Here is a 23,085-nt window from a genome sequence, read left to right on the forward strand (position 1 = left end):
ATCTGTGGAAAAGAGGACTTTGTATGATAGGAAACCACTCAGCCCCAGTGATGGTGCATGCACGTGAAAGCCTTTATGTCTGTAAATATGCATAAATACCCTACAGATGCAACACACACACACGCACACACATATATATATATATATATATATATATATATATATATATATATATATATACATACATACATACATACAATACAAGACATTTATATATATATATATATATATATATATATATATATATATATATATAAACAATACAAGACATTTTTAAACATGCCATTTGGAAAAAAAATATGATTTGAAAATCACACTTATGGTTGTTGTAAACATATTATGCACAGCATACATTTGAGAAAAAGCACACAAAAATTTGCACAGTTAGAATTTGCTAAATCTAATACTGTTTTATGTTTATAATTGTGTATAAACAATGTATAACTTTGTGCCCTGACTAAATTACTGTTATAAACTAATACTATAAGATCATTTAATGTTATGTATTAAGTTTTTTAAACATAACTGTTGCCTTATTCTACTTGTAAATGAGAAAAAAACACCTCTATTTACAAATCACATGATATCTGTACATTAACAGCGTTCGGGTTTAGCTGTCAACAAGAAGCGATTCAGTACTGTTCGTTTAAAGTTGATTTCTCTTAGCTGGTGAATTTTACAAACAGTTAGAGAAGATGAAGTCCTGACATGTTGTAGACCATCAGATTATTATCACTGAAAGCAAAGTAGTAGACATTTCAGTTCTTACAGCTGTTTATAAAAAAGCTTTATAGCGTAAGATTATCTTCATCATCCTCTGTGTGAGACTCAGATCTAAATTAAAATCAATTAAATCTGTGAAAAAAAAGAAAATGAGAGAATAATCAAGTTTGGTCAGACATTTATCAGAATCAGTTGTTTCTTACATGTGTAAACACACAGTGATGAGAACTTACAGGGTTGTGAAAAAAATTAAAACTATAAATACAATCTTTATTACTGTACAATCACATTAAGAATCTCATCTAAAGTGTATAAATACTGTGTGTTAGTGTGTGTCAATTACTCACTTTAGTGTCTCCAGTTTATAGTGTGGATCCTTCAGTACATCAGAGAGCTGCTTTACTCCTGATTCTCCTGGTTGATTGTAATTCAGATTCAGCTCTCTTAGGTGTGATGAAGGGTTTGACCTCAGAGCTAAAACTATAGCAGCACAACCTTCACCTGTAATACTGCACTGTACCAATCTGTAGAGAGAATAGAGTGCTTTAGATAAGGGATTCTCACTTGGAATTGGCTGTTATGTACCCTCTGCTTAGAAGGTTAACTGAACATTTATTTAGTGGATGTCTTTACTCTGTCTCTAGTCAAAGGTTGCCTACTTGTCTCTGAAACACCCTGAGACTTGACTCAGTTCATAACCTCATATTCTGTTGATTCAAGTACACAATACACAATAATTCCCTGTTATTTAACCTCCACTTAAGAGGTGTACTAAACATTTGTTTAGTGGGTGTGTTCATTCTGCCTCTGCTTAAAGACTTCCTACTTGTCTTTGTCGATTTCTTCTCTTGCTGCATTTCTGGATTCTCCTCATTCCATCCATGTCAGCGATCTGATCATCCCAACTTCATAGGGAATTCCCCATTTACCAACAGACTTGGGAAAACCCCTTACTACACACAGACTCCTCAGATAATCACAGCTGTTGATGCAAGTATTTTAACCAGCCTAATTCCAACTGATTTACTAAAACCACAATCCTATGTCTTTGTCTTTGAGTCTGCAATTGGTTCCACCTAAGCCACCTGATTTTTCATGACTGTGACATGCTGCTGTTTTTGTTAATTGTGCTCAATGATAGGACACCATTTCATTCAACTTATACAGCGACATGACAGAAATACAGAATCCACAGTGTGAATGTGATGACCTGACCTCAGTGTCTCCAGTGTACAGTGTGGATTCTCCAGTCCAGCAGAGAGCAGCTTTACTCCTAAATCCTGTAGATTATTGTCACTCAGGTCCAGTTCTCTCAGACTGGAGGAGTTTGAGCTAAGAACTGAGGACAGAAATCCACAGCTTTCCTCTGTCAGATTACACCGACACAGCCTGGGAAAGAAATATGTGTGTTAATGAGAAGGACTAGATGGAACTGTGAGGCTACAGGGAGCAGAGGTAAAGAAGGTGCAGGACTTTAAGTACATAGGGTCAACAATCCAAAGCAACAGAGAGTGTGGAAAGGAGGTGAAGAGGCGGGTACAGGCAGGTTGGAATGGGTGGAGAAAAGTGTCAGGTGTGTTATGTAACAAAAGAGTATCAGCAAGAGTGAAAGGAAAGGTGCTTAAGACAGTGGTGAGACCAGCGATGCTCTACGGCTTAGAGGCAGTGGCACTGAAGAAAGACTGAAGAGCTGGAGGTAACAGAGCTGATTATGTTGATGTTCTCTATGGGAGTCACAAGGATGGATAGAATGAAGAATGAGCCCATCAGAGGAAAAGCCAATGTTAGATGTTTTGGAGATAAAGTCAGAGGGGCCAGGTTTGGACTTCAGAGGAGAGATTGTGAATGTATCTGTAAAAGGATGCTGAGGTTGGAACTGCCTGGCAGAAAGACTGAAGATGTGATTTATGGATGCAGTGAGAGAAGACATGAAGGTAGTTGGGTTGAGAGAAGAACATGCAGAGGATAGGGTTAGATGGAGGCAGATTGGCGACCCCTGAAACGGCACAGCTGAAAGACAAAGAAGGCGACCAACGCACTGTATAACAATGGGGATAATAGTTGGCAAATTCACACTGCAAAAAAAGTATCTGCAGATGGTTACTATTGTTTGAAATGCTACAAACATTTTGGGGGAAGGCTCCACCTCTGCTTCAGCCGAATGTGTCTTCGCAATTGGTCTTTGCCAAACTTTTGCTAAACATTCACATTTAAGATACAGTGTTTGTGACTTCTAGTCAGGAACCTTGTGAACCAGTGTAGGGATATATGTTTTAATGAAAACTTCAAAGCACTTGCGCAAGTTGTTCTGGGTAATGGCATCTGCCAAATGTCATAAATGTAAATGGTACTTTTCAATAATTTTTTAAGGGTTTAAAGTTTAATTGTAAAATGGTTGTTAAATATGGTGCAGGAAAATTCAAGCAAGAATAGACCGAGCAAAAAAGTAAGACTGTTTAAAAAGTGATCAAATTTGCATAGTTGCCCAGGTCATGCAATTTCTTAGACACTTTTAACTCACCTATGTGGTTCTTTGTTCACTTTAGAGTTTAAATAAAAAATGTTGTTTATGTTAAGAGAAAAAAAAGAGAATATCAAATGCCAGCTTTCCTGCAGTTAGCCAAACACACCTTAAAATAGTACATGCATGGCAGCACTTCTGTGCTATGATTAATTAATAATTGGTGCAATTTCTATTTTAAATTTTGATAAAATGAAATATTTTGTCAATGTTGGTATTCATATGATTATACTATATTTTACTATTATTAGGTTTATTCTATAAGAATGACAATCAAATAAACTAAATCTGAAAGTGATGACCCGACCTGAGTGTCTCCAGTGTACAGTGTGGATTCTCCAGTCCAGCAGAGAGCAGCTTCACTCCTAAATCCTGTAGATTATTGTAACTCAGGTCCAGTTCTTTCAGACTGGAGGAGTTTGAGCTGAGAACTGAGGACAGAGCTCTACAGCAATCCTCTGTGAGATCACATTCACACAGCCTGTGAGAAAAATGATTATACAATACTGAATCACTGCAACACTTAAACCAAAAGAATTTCTGAAGTACACATTTGAAATTGTAGAGTATAGAGTCAAATACATAAAATTATTTGCATAAACTGCTTTGTCTATCTATGTAGATTTTCTAAAAAACATAGATATAGTCTATTATGCTGTCATCTAATCATAGCTCATTAGTTCTATTCCTTACTATTTCTGTGCTGACTTTTTGCAGGACAAAGAATGAAAATTGAGCAGGTAGAATCGTAGACAGCCCAAATTGGTGTGCTTAGTGTGTGTTCATGGATGAAATAGTTAATGCCCTCTGCGCAGTGCCCTCTCACAATAACCGCAGCAAGAGAGAAAAGAAAAACTTGCTCAGTTGTAATCTTGTGACACGTGGCAAAGACAGCATGTATGTAGTAATATATGTATTACTCATAATGCAAGACCTCGCTCGTTTATCAATTTTACATTTATTAAAAAGTTTTGCTAATCTTGCAAAACACTTGCAAACTAAGCTACTCGCAATCCATGGTTACGGTACCATACAACTGTCCATATGTAACTGTTTGCCTACAAATTTCTAAGTGACATTTTTAAGTGTTCATGACATCAAAGCAAAGATGTGGAACTAAATCCTTTTTCTGGGTTCATTAGTGGGACAACCCATGTTATATGTTATGGAGATAAAGTCAAAGAGACCAGATTGGACATGTTCAGAGGAGAGATTGTGAATATATCGGTAGAAGGATGCTGAGGTTGGAAATGCCAGGCAGGAGGTCTACAGGAAGACCAAAGAGGAGATTTATGGATGTAGTGAGAGAGGACACGAAGTTAGTTGGTGTGAGAAAAGAGGATGAGAATAGAGTTAGATGGAAGCAGAGAATAGGGTTAGATGGAAGCAGATGATTCGCTGTGGCGACCCCTGAAAGGGAACAGCCGAAAGACAAAGAAGAATTGTGCTGTGTCTTATATACCTATTTGGCTATGTCTGGATCTTTTATCCAGACATATAGCAGGGAGATCTTTTATCTCCCTGTGACTTTCCTATTTGGTTGTGTTTTCGGTCTGTTTTACACACCCTCTTTGTTTGGCAAATGATTTTCCACATCAATACCATTTCTGGCTTTTTGCAACGTTCAGAGAGTGGTTCTGCCATGTAGTTTGAAATGGGATACATAATCACCCCAGATGTTGTACTCATTCATACACGCCCCTAATTCAGACAAGTTGTCCAGGCTGGTATCTTGTAAAAATTAGCTGGGTGTAGCTATTTACCCTATTTCCTCTATCTGCCACCCCATGGATAGGCTCCCACAGTAACAGTTTGTGAGATTGGTGTATCCTTTTTTGATAGCTATGGCCAGCTACTCCAAAACACCTTCCTTTGATGACTTCCGACAACTTTGTCAAGTCTCCGGTATATTTTTATTTGTTGTGATTGAGCCAACTGATGTTCAGGATCACGTGGATCATGCAGGTGTAACATCCATTCTCTCTTTTGATGAGGGTCCAGGTGATTGCACTACACACTAAGATTGATTCATGTTTATCCTCCTCTTCCTGGTCAGAAATCGCCTATATCAAATCCATATAACCTTTCAGTTGAAATGTCCACAATGATATAGAAGGAATGGATTTTGTTTTGGGTGCATTTAGCATTAGGCCGACTTTAGCATATCATGCATCCAACATCCAATCCTTTTATCAGAGGTTATGGTGATATCATCAGCATAGTCAAGGTTATTTAATTATTTAAAATATTGTTTACCATTTATTATTAACCAACCCACCATAGGGTGAAATGTAAATTTCTACTTAAAATACAAGTATTATTTTTGAAAACTTCTAAATTAAAATGGTTAATGTTTTGCCATCCTCTACCATACATCAGGCTTGATGCTGAACCTTATTCACAGGAATACCTGTACAGTATTCTTCTTATTATTAATAATATTATTTATACTATAATAATGACAATCAAATAAACAAAAGGTGAAAGTGATAACCCGACCTGAGTGTCTTCAGTGTACAGTGTGGACTCTCCAGTCCATCAGAGAGTAGCTTCACTCCTGAATCCTGCAGTTTATTGTTACTTAGGGCCAATTCTCTCAGACTGGAGGAGTTCGAGCTGAGAACTGAGGACAGAGCTCTACAGCTTTCGTCTGTGAGGTCACACCAACAAAGCCTAGGAAAGAAAAATATCAACAGGTGGTGATGTCACACTGAACAGCAGAAAGCGCACCTACAGTAGGACATCTTGTTCAAATGTTCATACTCAACATTGCATGTATAATCTCCATTCACAAAAAAACATTATGAATAACCATGATTAGAAATTGCTTGGTGAAACTGCATTAACTGCAATTAATCCAAAGAGTTAAATCAAATCCAAGACAGAAGCAAAAAGGCCATAGAGCCTACAAAAATGTTTTGAGCCTTTAAAGCCTGACTGAGCAATAAAATACCGAAATACAGAAATAAAATTTTACATTTTCAATAAATAGACCCCAACGTATCTACATACAAAAATTTTGTCTGTACTTATAAAAATGTTACAATGCAGCTAAGCACATATGATAGACAAAATGAGTAGCTCACCTCTTATATCTTCTAGTCCTTCGTTATTTTGAATTTATTGCACTGCATAGCATCTATGGGAGTCACGTGACAAGAGAACGAACCACTCGGAATAGACGACTCATGAGATAAACCGTTAATTTCTGTTTCCTGTACATAACCTATTGAGGTTTTTTTCGGTGCTGTGCACTTGTGTCCCCATTAGCAAATAAACAAATCACTCTCTGAAACTACTTGTTCTTCTGAGACATGTTAAAGACCACTTAAGCTTTTTTCTCATCTAGATTTGCTGAGACATATACTGTAACTGTATATCATCGTCATAACAGTGGAAACTAATGTTTCCGAAATATGTTAACCAGAGGAAGCAGGTAAAGCAGCGGACCTAAAACCGAACCCTGTGGAACATGAAACTTTACTTTAGAACATGGTGAATTGTCACAATTTAAATCTACAAATTGATAATGATCAGTCAATTAAGGTCTGAGCCAGGAAAGGGCCGCCCCTTTAATTCCAACTACATTTTCTGTGATGTCAAAAGGTGTACTAAGGTCAACTGACGCAAGCAAAGAGCCGCAGCCATATTGTACAGCTCTCAGTGAAAATGGGACGTCACATTTTCTCTGCACAGTCCTACTCCTTGCCGAAAGCAAGTATAGAGAGCATTATAAATATATTTTATGTCCTACTCTGAGGTAAGAAGATTTTTAGTTCAAAATGAACTTTGAGCCTGGTTTCTACAAGTGATTCTGAGATGCTTATTAAATACGGGCCCTGGTCTAGAATTTCCTACAGTTTTGTACCTGAGCCGCTAATAACGAACTGGACTTCCAAGAAGCCTAACACAGTATGACTGCAAAACAATTCTTGCTATCTGTTATCATCCAAATTGGTTATGAGATCAGATGCTGAGTGGTTGCTAAATGCTATAATGTCATTTAGCAACTAAGGGCCTGTGACTAAACAAAGCTCTCCTGGAGCATAACAGAAAAACAAAAGATCACAAAAGGGAAAAGCTTAACTCTCCCTAAAAAACTTTTATCCACACTTACCTGAAGTATTAAGTAGAAAATAACTTGGACTTGGGTTAAACAAGGGACACACCAATGTGACCATACACAGGCTAAAACGCCTAGAAGGTGCACAGCCAGATGTTGCAAGTTTCTCCATTGGCCATTGCATTGCAGTGATACATATTCATGATAATTTATAACAACAGTACAAATTAATTGGGGAAAAAAAACATAAACTACAGGTGTTAATTTATTAAACATCTACAGGTACAAAGGTCACTAGCTCCTAACACAAGGCTGAATTCCAAATCGGTCTCCAACCTCCAAGGCCACTACTTGCTGTGTATGAGACATTGGATTGCACACCTTACATAGCGCATTATCTTTTCATTTAACTCTTTGTGGGATTCAAACCCGGAACTCATAAGGTAACAGAGTTGCTGATTCAAAGTAGAATAAATTGAAATACAAAGTGAAACATACAACATTTACAGTATTGTTGACCACGTCCATGTTTTATTCTCCTCATCTGGTAGCAAAAACATTTAAACTACCTTACCCCTGTTAATTACAATGACTTTCAGTGGCCAGCTCTGCCAATCACAGGTAGTTATTTCAACCAGTCGCAGAAGTACATAAGCTGGTGTTGAAAATAGCGGGTAAACAAACAAATCATAATCAATTGATAATGAATAGTGTTTTCAGAACTGTTGTATATAAGCGATATCACATGCAAGGTCATGCTGTATTGCTGGATATAGCAAAGCTGTGATGCCTTTGGCACTCAGGCTGCACCCTCATGCCTAAAACTGCATAACAGCCATGCTATAATACTACTTAATTGTTTAATGGCACTGGCTTGTCATCTCTTTCACACCCACACATCAAGCACATTCATGCGCACATATGCACACACTTACAATTTCCTTTTGGGATTAATAAAGTTATCTATCTATTGGTAGAAACTTCAAAGCACTTATGTAAGCTGCTTTGGATAAGGGCATCTACCAAATGCCGTAAATGTAAATCTCCTCTCTCAGTCACACAAGCACCACTAACATCTGTTCCCCTACTGTACCTAATTAACCTTTACCACATATTCTCTCTCTGAGAGGAATGGGCCATGTCCGGTGCCTTTCTTTATATCTAACCCAAAATGTCATAACAGAATCTATATATTTTATGACTATTTATCTTTTTAAAATGACTTTTAAGAACTTTTTCAGCTTCATGAATTTGGTAATGTAAGCATAAAAACACTAAAGAGGAAAAAAATACAAACTCTTCGATAAGCTTTCTTATTTTCCATTTATAAAATAATATTGAAATTACTCACTCAGCTTTTCTGGATGCTTTGACGACTGGCAGAAGCCTCAGAAGACATTCCTCTGATCTGTTATATTTCCTCAAATCAAACACATCCAAATTATCTTCTGAGTTCAGCAACACAAACACCAGAGCTGACCACTGAGCAGGAGAGAGTCTGACTCCACTGAGACACCGGTAATCTCTGTTCAGGTAACACTGTACTTCCTGCACTAGAGAATAATCATTCAGTTCATTCAGACAGTGGAACAGATTGATGGATTTATCTGGAGATGGGTTCTCCCTGATCTTCTCCTTGATGTATTCAACTGTTTCATGTTTGCTGTGCGAGCTGCTTCCTGTCTGGGGCAGTAGGTGCCCTAAGAGAGTCTGATTGGACTCCAGTGAGAGACCCAGAAGAAAGCGGAGGAAAAGGTCTAGGTGTCCATTCTCACTCTTTAAGGCCTTGTCCACTGCACTCTTCAGGAAATCAGACATTTTTGTCTTGGTGAAAAGATCAGACAGATCACTGGTTTGTTGTTTTGCAATATGTTTGTTGATGAAGGAGAGAAATGTGTATAAAGCAGCCAGAAACTCCTGAACACTCAGATGAACAAAGCTGAAGACCTTCCCTAGGTGAAGCCTAAACTCCTCTCTGAAGATTTGGGTACACACTCCTGAGTACACCGACACTTCTCTGACATCAATGCCACTCTCTCTCAGGTCTTCCTCATAGAAAATCAGATTTCCTTTCTCCAGCTGTCGGAAAGCCAGTTTTCCCAGTGCCAGGATACTCTCTCTGGTCTGCTGAGGATCAGGGTCACATTTCAGATGGTACTTTTGGTCCTTGTGTTTGATCTGAAAGATCAGGAGGTGTGTGAACATTTGAGTCAGAGTCTTGGGGGTCTCTCCACTCTCTGCTTCTCCCAACATTCTCTCTAGAACAGTGGCTGAGATCCAGCAGAAGACTGGGATGTGGCACATGATGTAGAGGCTTCTTGAAGACTTCATATGTGAGATGATTTTATTGGCCAGGCTCCTATCAACAATCCTCTTTCTGAAGTACTCCTCTTTCTGAGGATCACTGAACCCTCGTACCTCTGTTACCTGGTCTACACACATAGAAGGAATCTGATTGGCTGCTCCTGGTCGAGAAGTGATCCAGAGGAGAGCAGAGGGAAGCAGGTTCCCCTTGATGAGGTTTGTCAGCAGCACATCCACGGAGGCTGACTGTGTCACATCACACAATCTCTCATTGTTCTGGAAATTTAGAGGAAGTCGACACTCATCCAGACCATCAAAGATAACCAGGACTTTGTGAATTTCAGAGTCTATAAAGTATAATTCTTTTATTTCCGGGAAAAATTGATAAAGAAGGTTCATCAGACTGAGATTTTCCTGCTTCATCAGATTCAGCTCTCTAAAGGGAAGTGGAAATATGAAGGTGATGTCCTGATTTGCTTTTCCTTCAGCCCAGTCCAAAATGAACTTCTGCACAGAGACTGTTTTTCCAATTCCAGCAACTCCTTTTGTCAGCACACTTCTGATGGACTTGTCTTTAAAGAGATTATTACATTTGATGGGTGTCTCCTGTGTTGCTGTTCTCCTGGACACTGTCTCAATCTGTCTCACCTCATGTTCATTATTGATGTCTCCACTCCAACCCACTGTGATATAGAGCTCTGTGTAGATCTCATTCAGAAGTGCTGAGCTTCCATGCTGTGAGATTCCTTCATTAATTCTTTTACATTTCTCACTCAGTTTGGATTTAAGTTTTTGCTGGTAAACAGAGATGAGTTCTGATAAAAAAAAATGTTTAAAAAAATCTGAGCAACTGGTATTTTCAGACAGATCACTCTATAATTAGTCCCCTCTGAAAGTATTGAAATAGCGCAGCCTATTATTTTGTTTTTGCTATACTGCCATTAAATAATTAAAACCTAAGGCATTTAAGTTGCAGATCAAAAGATGTCAATGAGACAACAGATCAGATTTTTAGCTATATGTATTTTCTATACTATATTTATTTAAATATGTATAGCAAAAACAAACGTAGTGACCTTGGATAATACATTGAGAGGTGACTGTAGATCATACAGTATGTAATATCATTAGTGATCTAATATCACAATAGATTAGATTAGATTCAATTTTATTGTCACTGCACATTGTGTACAAGGCAACGAAATACAGTTAGCATCTAACCAGACGTGCATAAAAGAGGTTATTACACACTCACCTAAAGGATTATTAGGAACACCTGTAAAATTTTTCATTAATGCAATTATCTAATCAACCAATTACATAGCAGTTGCTTCAATGCATTTAGGGGTGTGGTCCTGGTCACTCCTGATCTCCTGAGCTCCAAACTGAATGTCAGAATGGGAAAGAAAGGTGATTTAAGCAATTTTGAGCGTGGCATGGTTGTTGGTGCCACACGGGCCGGTCTGAGTATTTCACAATCTGCTCAGTTACTGGGATTTTCACGCACAACCATTTCTAGGGTTTACAAAGAACGGTGTGAAAAGGGAAAAACATCCATTATGGGCCGTTACAACCGAGGTATGCAGCAAAGCATTTGTGAAGCCACAACACGCGCAACCTTGAGGCGGATGGGCTACAACAGCAGAAGACCCCACCGGGTACCACTCATCTCCACTACAAATAGGAAAAAGAGACTACAATTTGCACGAACTTACCAAAATTGGACAGCTGAAGACTGGAAAAATGTTGCCTGGTCTGATAAGTCTCGATTTCTGTTGAGACATTCAAATGGTAGAGTCAGAATTTGGCGTAAACAGAATAAGAACATGGATCCATCATGCCTTGTTACCACTGTGCAGGGTGCTGGTGGGGATGTTTTCTTGGCACACTTTAGGCCCCTTAATGGCAATTGGGCATCGTTTAAATGCCACGGGCTACCTGAGCATTGTTTCTGACCATGTCCATCCCTTTATGACCACCATGTACCCATCCTCTGATGGCTACTTCCAGCAGGATAATGCACCATGTCACAAAGCTCAAATCATTTCAAATTGGTTTCTTGAACATGACAATGAGTTCACTGTACTAAAATGACCCTCACAGTCACCAGATCTCAACCCAATAGAGCATCTTTGGGATGTGGTGGAACGGGAGCTTCGTGCCCTGGATGTGCATCCCACAAATCTCCATCAACTGCAAGATGCTATCCTATCAATATGGGCCAACATTTCTAAAGAATGCTTTCAGCACCTTGTTGAATCAATGCCACGTAAAATTATGGCAGTTCTGAAGGCGAAAGGGGGTCAAACACTGTATTAGTATGGTGTTCCTAATAATCCTTTAGGTGAGTGTATACAATATGTTTATTAGTTATAAAAAGTGCAATCCTGAGTGTTTACGTTTATGTACATTAGTGAATTATGAGTTAGTTATATTATCAGTAGTGTGTTATATCCTATACTGATAAAGTGTATCAAGTTCAGCATGGTCAACGTCATGTTTTTATTGTCTGGACTTGTTTTCATCCCATACAGTATGATGTTATAAGCTCTTACTGTTCTGCAGTGTGTTAGCGAGATCTGTGTGGCTCATGTTCTTCAGAACATGCAGTGTAATCTTCAGCACTCCCTCTCTAACACTGATGTGATCCTCCTCATCCTCCTCCTCAGAGCATGATGGGTAATCTGCGCTCAAAAGCTTCATAAATCTCTTCAGCTCATTCTTTAACAGAGCGATGACTTTGTTTTCCAGCTCCTGATTAGAAAACAATTTATTAAATAAAATTTAATTCCTCAGTGAGAGACAATTCTAGCATATAAAGAGACACAGAGTGACAGAGATGCCAGCATAAACAATAGAGTTGTTCTCTTTAATTATACATACTTCATTATTAACCATAAAGCAATTAGATATTACTTAAATAGTACATAACACAACCTTTCCCATACAAAATATAATACATTTACATTTGGGCATTTAGCAGTTAATATTCAAATTCAAATTCACAGTAAAATGCTTAGACAACTGCTCGCGACCTAAGAATATGAATAGGAAATAAATATGAAAATTAAAATAAAGGGTAAGTTTACCTAGAGAAGAATAAAATAAAGATAAAAATATACAAATAAAAGTTAAAAATAAAATATCTGTACACAAAATACACAATATAGAAAATATATGGAAAATATATGAAAAATGTAAAACAATAAGAGCAGCCGAATAAATGGTAATAAAAATTAATAATATAATTAATAATAATATATAATATAAGGGAAATGTTACATATAAATCAGTCAGCTATAACAGTAAATCAGCTGCTTAATACTGTGTACAGTAGGTCCTTCTGGTGTCACCAAAACCACTCTGAACCATGGACCACAAGATGTCTGACGACCAAGTTGTTACATCAACACCTTGAGCTCTTTGTCATGCTCTTTAAACCATTCCTAAATAATTTTGCAGTGTAACAGGGTGCATTGTCATGCTGAAAGAGGCTGCTGAAATCAGGGAATATTTTATCTGCAAGGATTTTTGATTGGTGTTACTGTATGTGTCAGAGTACCATTGGCCGCAATGTCAGGACCCAGGGTTTTTGGCAGAATGTTGCCCAGAGCATCAAACTGCCTTCTTCAGCATGCCTTATTGGCGACACTTATGGCCCAGGTAAGTAAGGCACTCAGCCATCCACTTGAAATTAAAGAAATGCAATCCATTAGACCAGGCCATCTTCTCCCCTACTCCAGGGGCTAGTTCGTATGTGGACATTATAGGAGTTTTTAACAGTGAACATTAAAACTGGCTGTTTACTTGCTACCTAAGAAATCCCACCCTTTGACCAGCATCAACATAAGCAGATACTCAATGTTATTTACTTCACCCATTAGAGCTTTTAATGTTATGGCTGATTGACTGTATTTTACATATATAGTTATTGTATTGATTACATTATGTTATTGTATGTTGACTATAGCTTACATATTTTTAAACAAGTGGTCCCAAGTTAATTATTTATATAAGTTGCATGTATTGAAAATTCAAACTGTATGTCCACATACAGTAATGCAGTTTTTTATTGGTTATGAATAATGTCCTAGACAAACAAAATTGTATATTGCATAGCATTGTTTTCTGCAAAAATATGAAAAGTGGCAATGTACAGTGCCTTTTAACAAACTTTTTTATAACCCCCAAACTTTTCCATATTTTTATGTTACAACCACAAATGTTTTCTTGTTTTTCCCACCTGCTTGGTCGCATTCCACACTACACACTCATTTTTCTCTATTTTTTTTTTTGCACACTATTTATTTAACTTTCCGTTTTTTAGACCCTTCCACACTACCAATTTTATTGGGATTTTATGTGATAGACCAACACAAAGTAACATATAATTGTGAAGTGAAAAAAAATATATAAATGTTTTTCAAAATTATTTATAAATAAAAATCTGAAAATTGTGGCATGCATTTGTTTTTAGCCCCCCTGAGTCAATACTTTGTAGAACAACCTTTTTTTTTTCACTGCAATTATAGTTGCACATCTTTTGGAGTATGTCTCTCCCAGCTTTGTACATCTAGAGAGTGAAATTTTCATCCACTATTTTTTTTCCATATAGCTTAAGCGAAGTCAGATTGGAGAGTATTTGGAGACCAGAAGACTCATTAGAAGAAGTGTTCAATTCTGTTTTCTGTGTAATTGACTGTATAGCGTCAAAAAAACAAATGATTCGGCCTAGAAGATATAAGAGGTGAGCTGCTCATTCTGTTTATTATAATATGGACTTTTTTGTGAGATTTTCATTACTAGAACTATGGGGCGGGGGAGTGGGGGTCAAGTTATTCATATCGTCTTTTACAAAGTGAAAGTGCGCGCGATGTGAGCAGGTATATTTCAGTCATAAATTCACAATCACATTTCAACCATTTGTGGTCAAATAATTATTAAATGCTGAACACAAACAGCAAAAAAAAAAAGCAGGATGATTATTATTTGAATAATTAAAAAAGCTTGAAGAGCCTCATGTGGAGGCCAACAAATGTGGAGACGAGAACTGTTTATTTAAATATTTTACAATAACATTGCTACAATAACATTTTATTTACAAAAACATTATTTTTCATTTTCATTTCTTCTTTCCTTTTTTTTTATCAGTAACGGTTCTCCTTTAACAGTACGTTCTCCATTATTATTATTATTATTATTACTAGCTTTGCCTTCATTTTACCTTTCTTCATTAGCTTTCATCCCTAGTGTCACTTTATGTTAGACTGCAAAGTTAAATGCATGTTTATATTTTTTACTTGATTCTGAGCTTCGGCAGTACAAGTGTATGCAGAAGCCGTCATACATTACACATAATATTGTGTGTTTTGTAGGATTCTTTCTTAATCAAGTGAGTTATCCCTTGAATGTTATTGTAAATATAAATAGTGATGCAGTGTTTTGTGTTTGATAAACTCAATGCAGATATTGTAATTTTCTTTGTCCTAATAGAGTATACCAAACCTTAGCCATGTAGGGTAAGGTGTGTGGTGTATGCACGCCGGGGGCGTCAAAAAACCATGCCCATATTCTATGCCTAAGTCTCACTCCAAGCTTTTCTGAAATGTTTACATAACATAATTGTATATTGTATTTTGCACATTAAAGTTTATTACATTTATGTATACATTTTAACACAGGGGCTTGAGTTACAAATTAGTGGTAATAGTAAACTGTAATATTTTAATATTGTTAACCTGCTGGTTTTAATGTTGTGGTGGACAGAGGTCAGTATGGACACTGGTCTATCCTCAGGTGGTGTTAGTTGTGGCTCATCACTGTGTGCTCCTAATTGCGAATTTTTTTATGTTCAATAAAATATTTCCCAATGCAATATTTCCCATTTGTGTCTCATGCTGATAAATTTTCATTTATATCTGGCTATAATCTTATCATGGTCTTATATGTGGCTCATTTGCTTCTCCTTCAAATGCAGTTCTGTTTCTGATGTACATCTTAGATTTCTTAAAAGTTTCTTAAGTACAGTAAGTCTCATGTTGTATCTCTGTTATGACTCTTAGTTTCTTCTAAGTCACCATTAAGTCAAGCTTGTAATGAGAAAGCTCAATTCAGTCTAATGGGACTAAAAACATTATTCTGAGCAACAATATTTTGTCATGGGTCTCGAAACATTTTTGAAAGGAAAAGTGGAATAAACTTGCTAAATGATGATATGAAGTGATAATTTTTTACTCTTACCCAAATTAACACAGAGCTCTCTATTATAAGCAAAAGCTGTTTTTTTTAAATATTAGTTAAGGATGTATACACGTACGCAACCATGATATTGTAAGATATTTACTTTATTTTCTCTAAAAAGTGTGCTTTTTAGACTTTGTGTTTTTAAGGTGGAAAAATATCTGTGATAAACTGCAAATTTTTCATGGGTGTGCTAGTATAAATTCTATACAAACCTTGAATACAGACTCCAATTGATTTTTAGTGACTATTTTTGATTCCATTGTCCTCTTTTTGAATCTGTGAATAAATAAAACAAATATAGGTCTTCATTTTACATTATTCATTTTACAATTTGGAAAGTGTTATGAAATGATTTCCAAACCATTTGGAGTTCATCGTTCTTCAGTGAAAAAGATTAGTCACAAGTGAAAAGCATTCAATACAGGTACCAATCTTCCCAGGAGTGGGCATCCCAGGATATTTGCCCCAAGGGCAAACTAATACTCAGAAATAACACTAAAGTTACGTCTTAGACCTTACAGGCCTTATTGAGCATGTTAAATGTTAAAGTCCATAAAAGCACAAGTAGAAGAAAACTGAATAAGTATGGTTTGTTTGCAAGGGTTGACAGGAGAAAGTCTCTTCTGCCTTGCATCTGAACAAAGCACAAGGCTTCTAGAACAATGTCCTATGGACAGATGAGAAAAAAGTGTAGTTGTTTGGCCTTAATGAACATCATTATTCTTAGAAAAAAAACTAACATAATTTCAGTAAAAAACATCTCATACACACTATCAAGCATGGCGTGGTGATTTGGGCTTGTTTTTGCAGCCACAGAACCTGGGCCCCCTTCCACTGAGTCAACCATGAAGTCCTCTGTACATCAGCGTATTCTAGAGGCAAATATGAGGCCATCTGTTAAACGGCTAAAGCTTGGGCAAAATTGGGTTATGCATGTCATGATTTGCTCTTTTAGGTCAGCGAACATTTTGTTTGGGGCACTTCCTGTGTGTTGACCTTTTTATTCATGCGCTGCCCTTTTGGGGATTTTCTGGATACAAAAGATGTGTCCAAAGCAATAGGGAATGTGGTAGAGAATGAAGAAAAGAGTGTAGGTAGGGGTGGAATGGGTAGAGAAGAGTAGCCAGAGTGATCTGTGACAGCAAAAATTAAAATTTCCAGGACCAGAAATGTTGTATGGTTTGGGGATGTTGCCACTGACAAAAAGACAGAAAGGAGATAGAAGTAGCAGAGCTGAAGATGCTGTGATTTGCGTTGGGAGTGACAAGAACAGACAGGATAAGGAATTAGTATACAGTGGAACCTCGGATTACGAGTAACGCGGTTTACGAGTTTTCCGCAAGACGAGCAATGATTTTTAATCAATTTTGACTTGAAAAACAAACATTGTCTTGGTTTACGAACCCCGAGTGTCATGTTTCATGCATGTGCTTCTTGTTTTGACCCCGAGCGTCATGTAATCACAATTGAGCAACAACCGGTTTTTCACTCTCTTGCGCTGTGGAATCGTCTCCCCTGCTGGGTCTTAGTGCTCGTCTCTTACTGGTATAATCAACATCCGTGCATGCGTGTACTGTTTACTATAACACTCTGACCCCGTGTGTGTGTTTAAAACATATTTAATTTTATGTTCGGAAGCGCGTGTGTACAGCACGTTTACTGTTTCTTATAACACGTGTGTGCGCGCAAGTAAAGCATAAGAAAGTCTCAATACAGAGGTTAAAAATCAATTTTCTTTCTCATCGCGGTGTGTGTGTGTGTGTGTGCGTGCGCACGTAATTTGACACTGTGCCGACTGTGTGTGTGTGTGTGTGTGTGTGTGTGACCCTTATTCACAAACACACACACAGACACACACAGGCGAGAGACACACTGCTCTCCGAAGAAATACTGCTCTGTCGCAAATCTTTTCAGTGGTAAGGTGGTGGTTTGTTTGTTTTACTTTACAGCAGTGATTCTGTTAGTTTACGCCCACACGAGTGTCATGAGCGATGTTTATTGCTAATTTTCAGATAAAACAGTGTAGCGGGAGAGAGACGTTGATTTATGACCGCTGTTTACAGAAGTGTAGTCCAGTGCGGGAGATGCATTGTGGGTAATGCAGTCCGGTGTGTGTGAACGCGAATGCGAGATGTAAGCTAGGATATATAGCCTGAGTTTTGCCCTTCATTAGTTTTTTTAGTTGGATTTAAGTGCAGGATCCACCCGAAAGTTTGTACTATAACCTGACAATGCAGAAAAAAAAGCGGAGAAGCTTTAATAATTTAGAAGAGAACAACAGTATTTCTGTTAATGTGTGTGTGTGTGTTTAAACAAGAGGAGAAAGTTTTAATGTGTAAGATGAGGAGGAGGAGACAGCAGAGGCTGAAGCAAGAGTCTCCACTTACTCTAGCCTCACATACACACACACACGCACACGCATACACAACGCCTGAGTGCACAAAAGAAAACACTTATCTGCCGGGATTTATTTTTTACTTTTTTGAAAGATAAAGTGCAGGTTAATTTGTTTTATTTTTACTTAATATTTCGTATTAATTATTTTTAAGTATTAATTTTTTTTAGGCTGTAGAACGAATAATTTAATTTTCCATTATTTCTTATGGAAAAATTAAATTTGGTTTACGAGTGTTTTGGAATACGAGCCCACTTCCTAAACGAATTGTGCTCATAATCCGAGGTTCCACTGTATTAGAGTGACAGTTCAGGGAGGATGGTTTTAGGACAAGGTTAAAGAGGCCAGATTAAGATGGTTTGGACATGTGCAGAGGAGGGATGAAGTGTATCAGGAGAAGAATGTTAGAGATGGAGCTACCAGGCAGGAGAAAGGTCATGCAGGAGACTGGAGTAAGAAAGGAAGATGTGTTAGACAGAGATAGATGAAGACAAATGGTCCACTGTGACTACACCAAACATGAGAGAAGAAGTGCTTCCAACTGATATCTGTATAGCTTAGGACCTGAACCTGAACTGCCTCGGTTATCTGCTCTGGACGGGGTTTGGTGAGTCAGCTCTGGACCCTATTTGTTGAATCTGCTCTGAACCATGCCTGAAGAATCTGCTCTGACTTTATACTGTCTAGCACTATCAAACCTGGTTGCTCTCACTACATTTTAGCCTTCAGGCTTTCTGTTGAAAAAACTTTCTTCAGCTCCATGTGAGTCAAAAGTGGCCTTCACTTATTTACTGCTTTTGGGTCCAACCTGTCTGCACCAGTTCTGACAATGCAACAGGACAAGGACCTAAATCACACTAGGAATGCCACATCACAATGGCTGAAAAAATAAAAGGATCAAGGTTTTGAAATGGTCAGTCAAAGTCCCCTTATTCCACACTTATTCCAACTGAAATACTGTGGTGGGACCTAAAAAGAGCTGTGCATAAGTGAATACCCAAAAAATGACCCAAACTTCCTCCAGAACAATTTGAGAGAGTGATAAAGTCATACATGAAATAATTACGATTACTTAAATTTATTTTTGCTAAACCTGGGTCTTACAACCTATTCGAATTCAAAAATTTAATTAAATGACTACTTAGTATTGCATGCATGTTTTTTTTTTTTTAATCTAAAAGAAGGGACACTAACTTCTACACATGACTATACAAACATCTAATGCAGAATTGTCTCTGAACAGTGCTGGATGGTTCAATGACTGGTCACTCTTTTCAAAGCTGGTTCAAGTGAATCTGATTACCTGCAGTGAGTCTCTTCCTCTGCATCAGACTAGAGCACAGTGTTGTTTAAGTCAAATATTAATTGAGCAGTAAGTATACTATAAAACATGAAACAGTGTGTATTATAGCTCATGCTGGGATACAAATAAGAATAAGGCAAAAATAAGTAGAAATAAACAGACAAAATAATTAACTGCATCCATGAAAGCTTTTTTAAAACCTTACTTGCCCCAAATTGTGAGGAAATCATAACAGCTCCCCTCAGTGGCAAGTGCACTGTCACATGGCTTTGTTCATGTCAACCATTTTGTGTTTTTTGATTGGTTAGGGTAGCCTATTAAAGGGATGTTGGGTTTATGTTCATGAGCATGTCTTGTTTTTATGTTCTTATCTCTAACTCATGACAAAACTAAACTAAGGTCAAGCAGGCAATCATAAGGAATCTGAACTTGCATCCTCATCTATGTACCATGACAAAAGTTTCCTCTCTTTGATCCTTACCTTATATCAATAGAACTGTCTCCCTCTCTGAGCAATGGTGGATGATTCATTGATGTGTCACTCTTCATGGACACACAGCTGGGGTCAGGTGAGTCCAATCTCTTACCCTGCATGAGACTATAGTATAATGTTGTTTGAGCTCCATATCGGTAGAGAAACAAGTATGACATAAAATAGGACACAATATGTATTGTAGCTCAAGCTGAATTCTTTAATAGAGGAATCAATAGCTAAAATCTTGAACTGCATTAGAAAATATGATTGACGAAACCACCAAAATCTGCTTTGAAGGTATACTGTATGCAGCTACTTTGTTAACACTTATTTGCTCAACGGTTCTTTTGCCAAATAATCCTCACCTCAGAGAACTAGACTTGTCTTGCTTTTGAAGCAGTGGTGGATGATTCATTGAGCTGTCACTTTTCGTGGACACACAGCTGGGTTCAAGTGAGTCTGATCTCTCTTCCTGAATCAGACTAATACAGCCAAAAACAAAATATGTGTTATGCATCTTCTCCATCATACAAGATTTCTTGCTTTTTCATGTACCAATGAGACCTTTAAAACTGTAACAACATTAATGCATGATGTGGGATTTTAAATTGGTCAAACCGATTATTTAAACGGGTACAAAATTAACAGGAACAAGGAAAGGCACAATAACTACATTTAATAAAAGATGACACTAAGGAGAGGTGGAATCCAGGAGAGGTGAAATACACAATTAGTAAATGATTCACAATCTTTTTTTTTCTCAGATACATTTGATAAGGCTTTTTTTATATTTGATATACCTTTTCCCAAATACATATCGGTGTTCAGAGTCTAATATGTTTAGTGTTTTTCATTTTAAGCTAATTTTTTCATCAGCATTTTTTTTCACCAAGTCACACCTTTTACTCACCTCTCACTTTTCTTTGTCTCCTGTTCCCCAGACACTCTCATTTTGGAGTTCATGTCAATTCATATAGATTACACCTAAGAAAACACACAGAGACACACAGAGATAATATATACTGCAGGACACATGTAGTACTGTGCAAAGAAGATGGATGAGCTCAGTAAAGCCCAAAATTAATGACGTTATGGTTCTTGTTTGTTTGTTTGTTTGTTTTTATCTCAGTAATGGAAGTCTTAAAAAAATTAATGCAGTGAGTGTTATGGCAACTATTATCACAGTTGTATTAATACAATAGACCATTTACATTTATTTATTTTTAGTTCCATAATCAATTAAGTTGATAACATTTTCTTGAGTTGAATGGATGGATGGATGGATGGATGGATGGATGGATGGATGGATGGATGGATGGATGGATGGATAGATGAAACATTGCACAGTACAGGGATGCAGTGATGAAATACAGATCATCATTTAACAAGTGAAACTGTACCAGTACCTTAAAATAGACAAAGTCCCATTTAAGTATGTAAATATGAGGAGTGTTCAAGTCAAAGTAGGACTTTGATTGTGCAGAATAACAGAACAGTTCTGAAACTATAAACTCCCTTTATTTCTCTATATAATTAACTTCTACACTAATGCACTTATCCCAGTGTTTCACTAGTGCTTGGATGCCATCAAGGTAGAAAGTTTTCACAGTACGCTGGAACCATAATCAGACTGCCTGCTTCAAGTCACACCACTGATATGTTTGTTGGGGGGGTTCTCAATGTTCTTCCTAATGTAGTCATGTCCAATTCCCACCTATCATTAGGGCAGTACTATTAGCTAATATCAGTCCGGAGATTATCAAATGTTTCCTGCAAACCATGTGACGCTAGTTGGGGTGCGGCAAAACACACAGTGCTATCTGCTCTCTCCTGCCCGCATGAGCTGTGATTGATGTGTGAGCACTAAGTGCCTCCCATCCCTCCCCTCTGAGAGAGCTCGGCCAATCAGCTTTCTCTAGGCCCCTGGGAGGCTACAGCATCACCCGAGAATTGAACTACAGGTCTCTGGATAATAGGGCAAACACTTCACCACTTTGCCATTTGTAGTTCAAATCATCTTGTTTCTTTGGCTTTATTGGTAAATGTGTGAGAGAGAGCATGAGAAAGAGGGCGAGGGGATGGCAGGGAGACAGGCACAACACACACACACACACACCTGCTGCGAAGTGAGGGGCAGCGAGTGACCACATCACTGTATATCACACACACACAGTCGTTCTTATTATCATTATTATTAACTTTGCTTACCTTTTCCTTTTTTTTTTTGAAATAATTAAATTTTTACAAGTGTCACATTTATACATTTATTTATGATGACTCTTTGAACACTATTCTGTTTTTTAAATCTTTTTTTTATCTCTCTACTCTTGTTATTTCCTTGTGACTTATTTCTGAGCTTTGGCAATACAAAAGTAAATATTTAACAATAAATCACATTTGAATCTTAAGAGAGATGATAGGATAAAATAGGATGAAGGATGCTTGAGCATTTATGTAGATTCATACAAGTGAAAAAAAACGTGTGTGTGTGTGTGTGTGTGTGTGTGTGTACTGCATACAGTATATACAGTATACAGTCAAACGGTTTAATAAAAACACGTCAATGGGACATCACCTACAGTACCAAAGCTGCGTGTTCTCTGTGATCAGAAGGCAAAAGCTACAATTAATCGTATTTATCATCGTTTGATCTCAAACACAAATGTCTTTAATGTATAGAGAAAATAATAATTAGCCTTTCTGTTCCAATATTCCCACGGGGTTATGTTAAATGTTTAGTCTTAAATACTCACTGTGAATTTATTCCAGATCATTCATATTTTCCCCTCGACACAGAATGGAGTCGCGAGTTTCACTTTCTCCTTTCTCGTATCAAACTCTGTTCCCCTTTGATGTGTTTTCCACACCACGTGCACCAGCACAGGGAGCGCGCTTTCAGAGAAAAAGCTGAGTCACCGAGAGGCTGTGCTCGTACCCCTGAGGTTCTACGAAGCGCAGTAAAGCCCAAAATTAATGATGCTACGTTTTTTAATTTTTTGTTTGTTGTAAAAGTCTTTAAAAAATAAATGCAGTGAGTGTTATGGCAACCATCATCACA

At 37.5% G+C, this 23,085-nt stretch overlaps 1 protein-coding gene across 1 annotated transcript; it reads right to left on the reverse strand.

Moving 5' to 3' along the window:
* Nucleotides 1-357: 357 nt before the first annotated feature.
* LOC128520024 (NACHT, LRR and PYD domains-containing protein 3-like) lies at nucleotides 358-22,878 on the reverse strand. The gene is made up of 12 exons (XM_053494034.1): nucleotides 22,781-22,878; nucleotides 20,938-21,011; nucleotides 20,393-20,509; nucleotides 20,034-20,150; nucleotides 16,067-16,130; nucleotides 12,167-12,365; nucleotides 8,659-10,426; nucleotides 5,744-5,917; nucleotides 3,552-3,725; nucleotides 1,939-2,112; nucleotides 1,071-1,247; nucleotides 358-855 (listed from the first exon to the last, which is right to left on the reverse strand). The coding sequence occupies exons 2-12, from the start codon at nucleotides 20,988-20,990 to the stop codon at nucleotides 846-848; spliced, it is 3,027 nt and encodes a 1,008-aa protein (XP_053350009.1). The 5' UTR covers nucleotides 20,991-21,011; nucleotides 22,781-22,878; the 3' UTR covers nucleotides 358-845.
* Between the last annotated feature and the right edge of the window lie 207 nt (nucleotides 22,879-23,085).

This window comes from Clarias gariepinus, chromosome 4, assembly GCF_024256425.1.
Source record: "Clarias gariepinus isolate MV-2021 ecotype Netherlands chromosome 4, CGAR_prim_01v2, whole genome shotgun sequence".
Lineage (NCBI taxonomy): Eukaryota > Metazoa > Chordata > Actinopteri > Siluriformes > Clariidae > Clarias > Clarias gariepinus.

What these genes read in the sequence shown, in the direction of transcription:
- LOC128520024 (XM_053494034.1), bottom strand. Translation starts at nt 20,990, where the DNA reads ATGAACTCCAAAATGAGAGTGTCTGGGGAACAGGAGACAAAGAAAAGT. An exon ending in GAGACAAAGAAAAGTGAGAG is followed by an intron (nt 20,510 to 20,937) that starts GTGAGTAAAAGG and finishes TGGCTGTATTAG; the next exon opens with TCTGATTCAGGAAGAGAGAT. An exon ending in CGCTAACACACTGCAGAACA is followed by an intron (nt 10,427 to 12,166) that starts GTAAGAGCTTAT and finishes TTTTTTTATCAG; the next exon opens with AACTCATCTCTGTTTACCAG.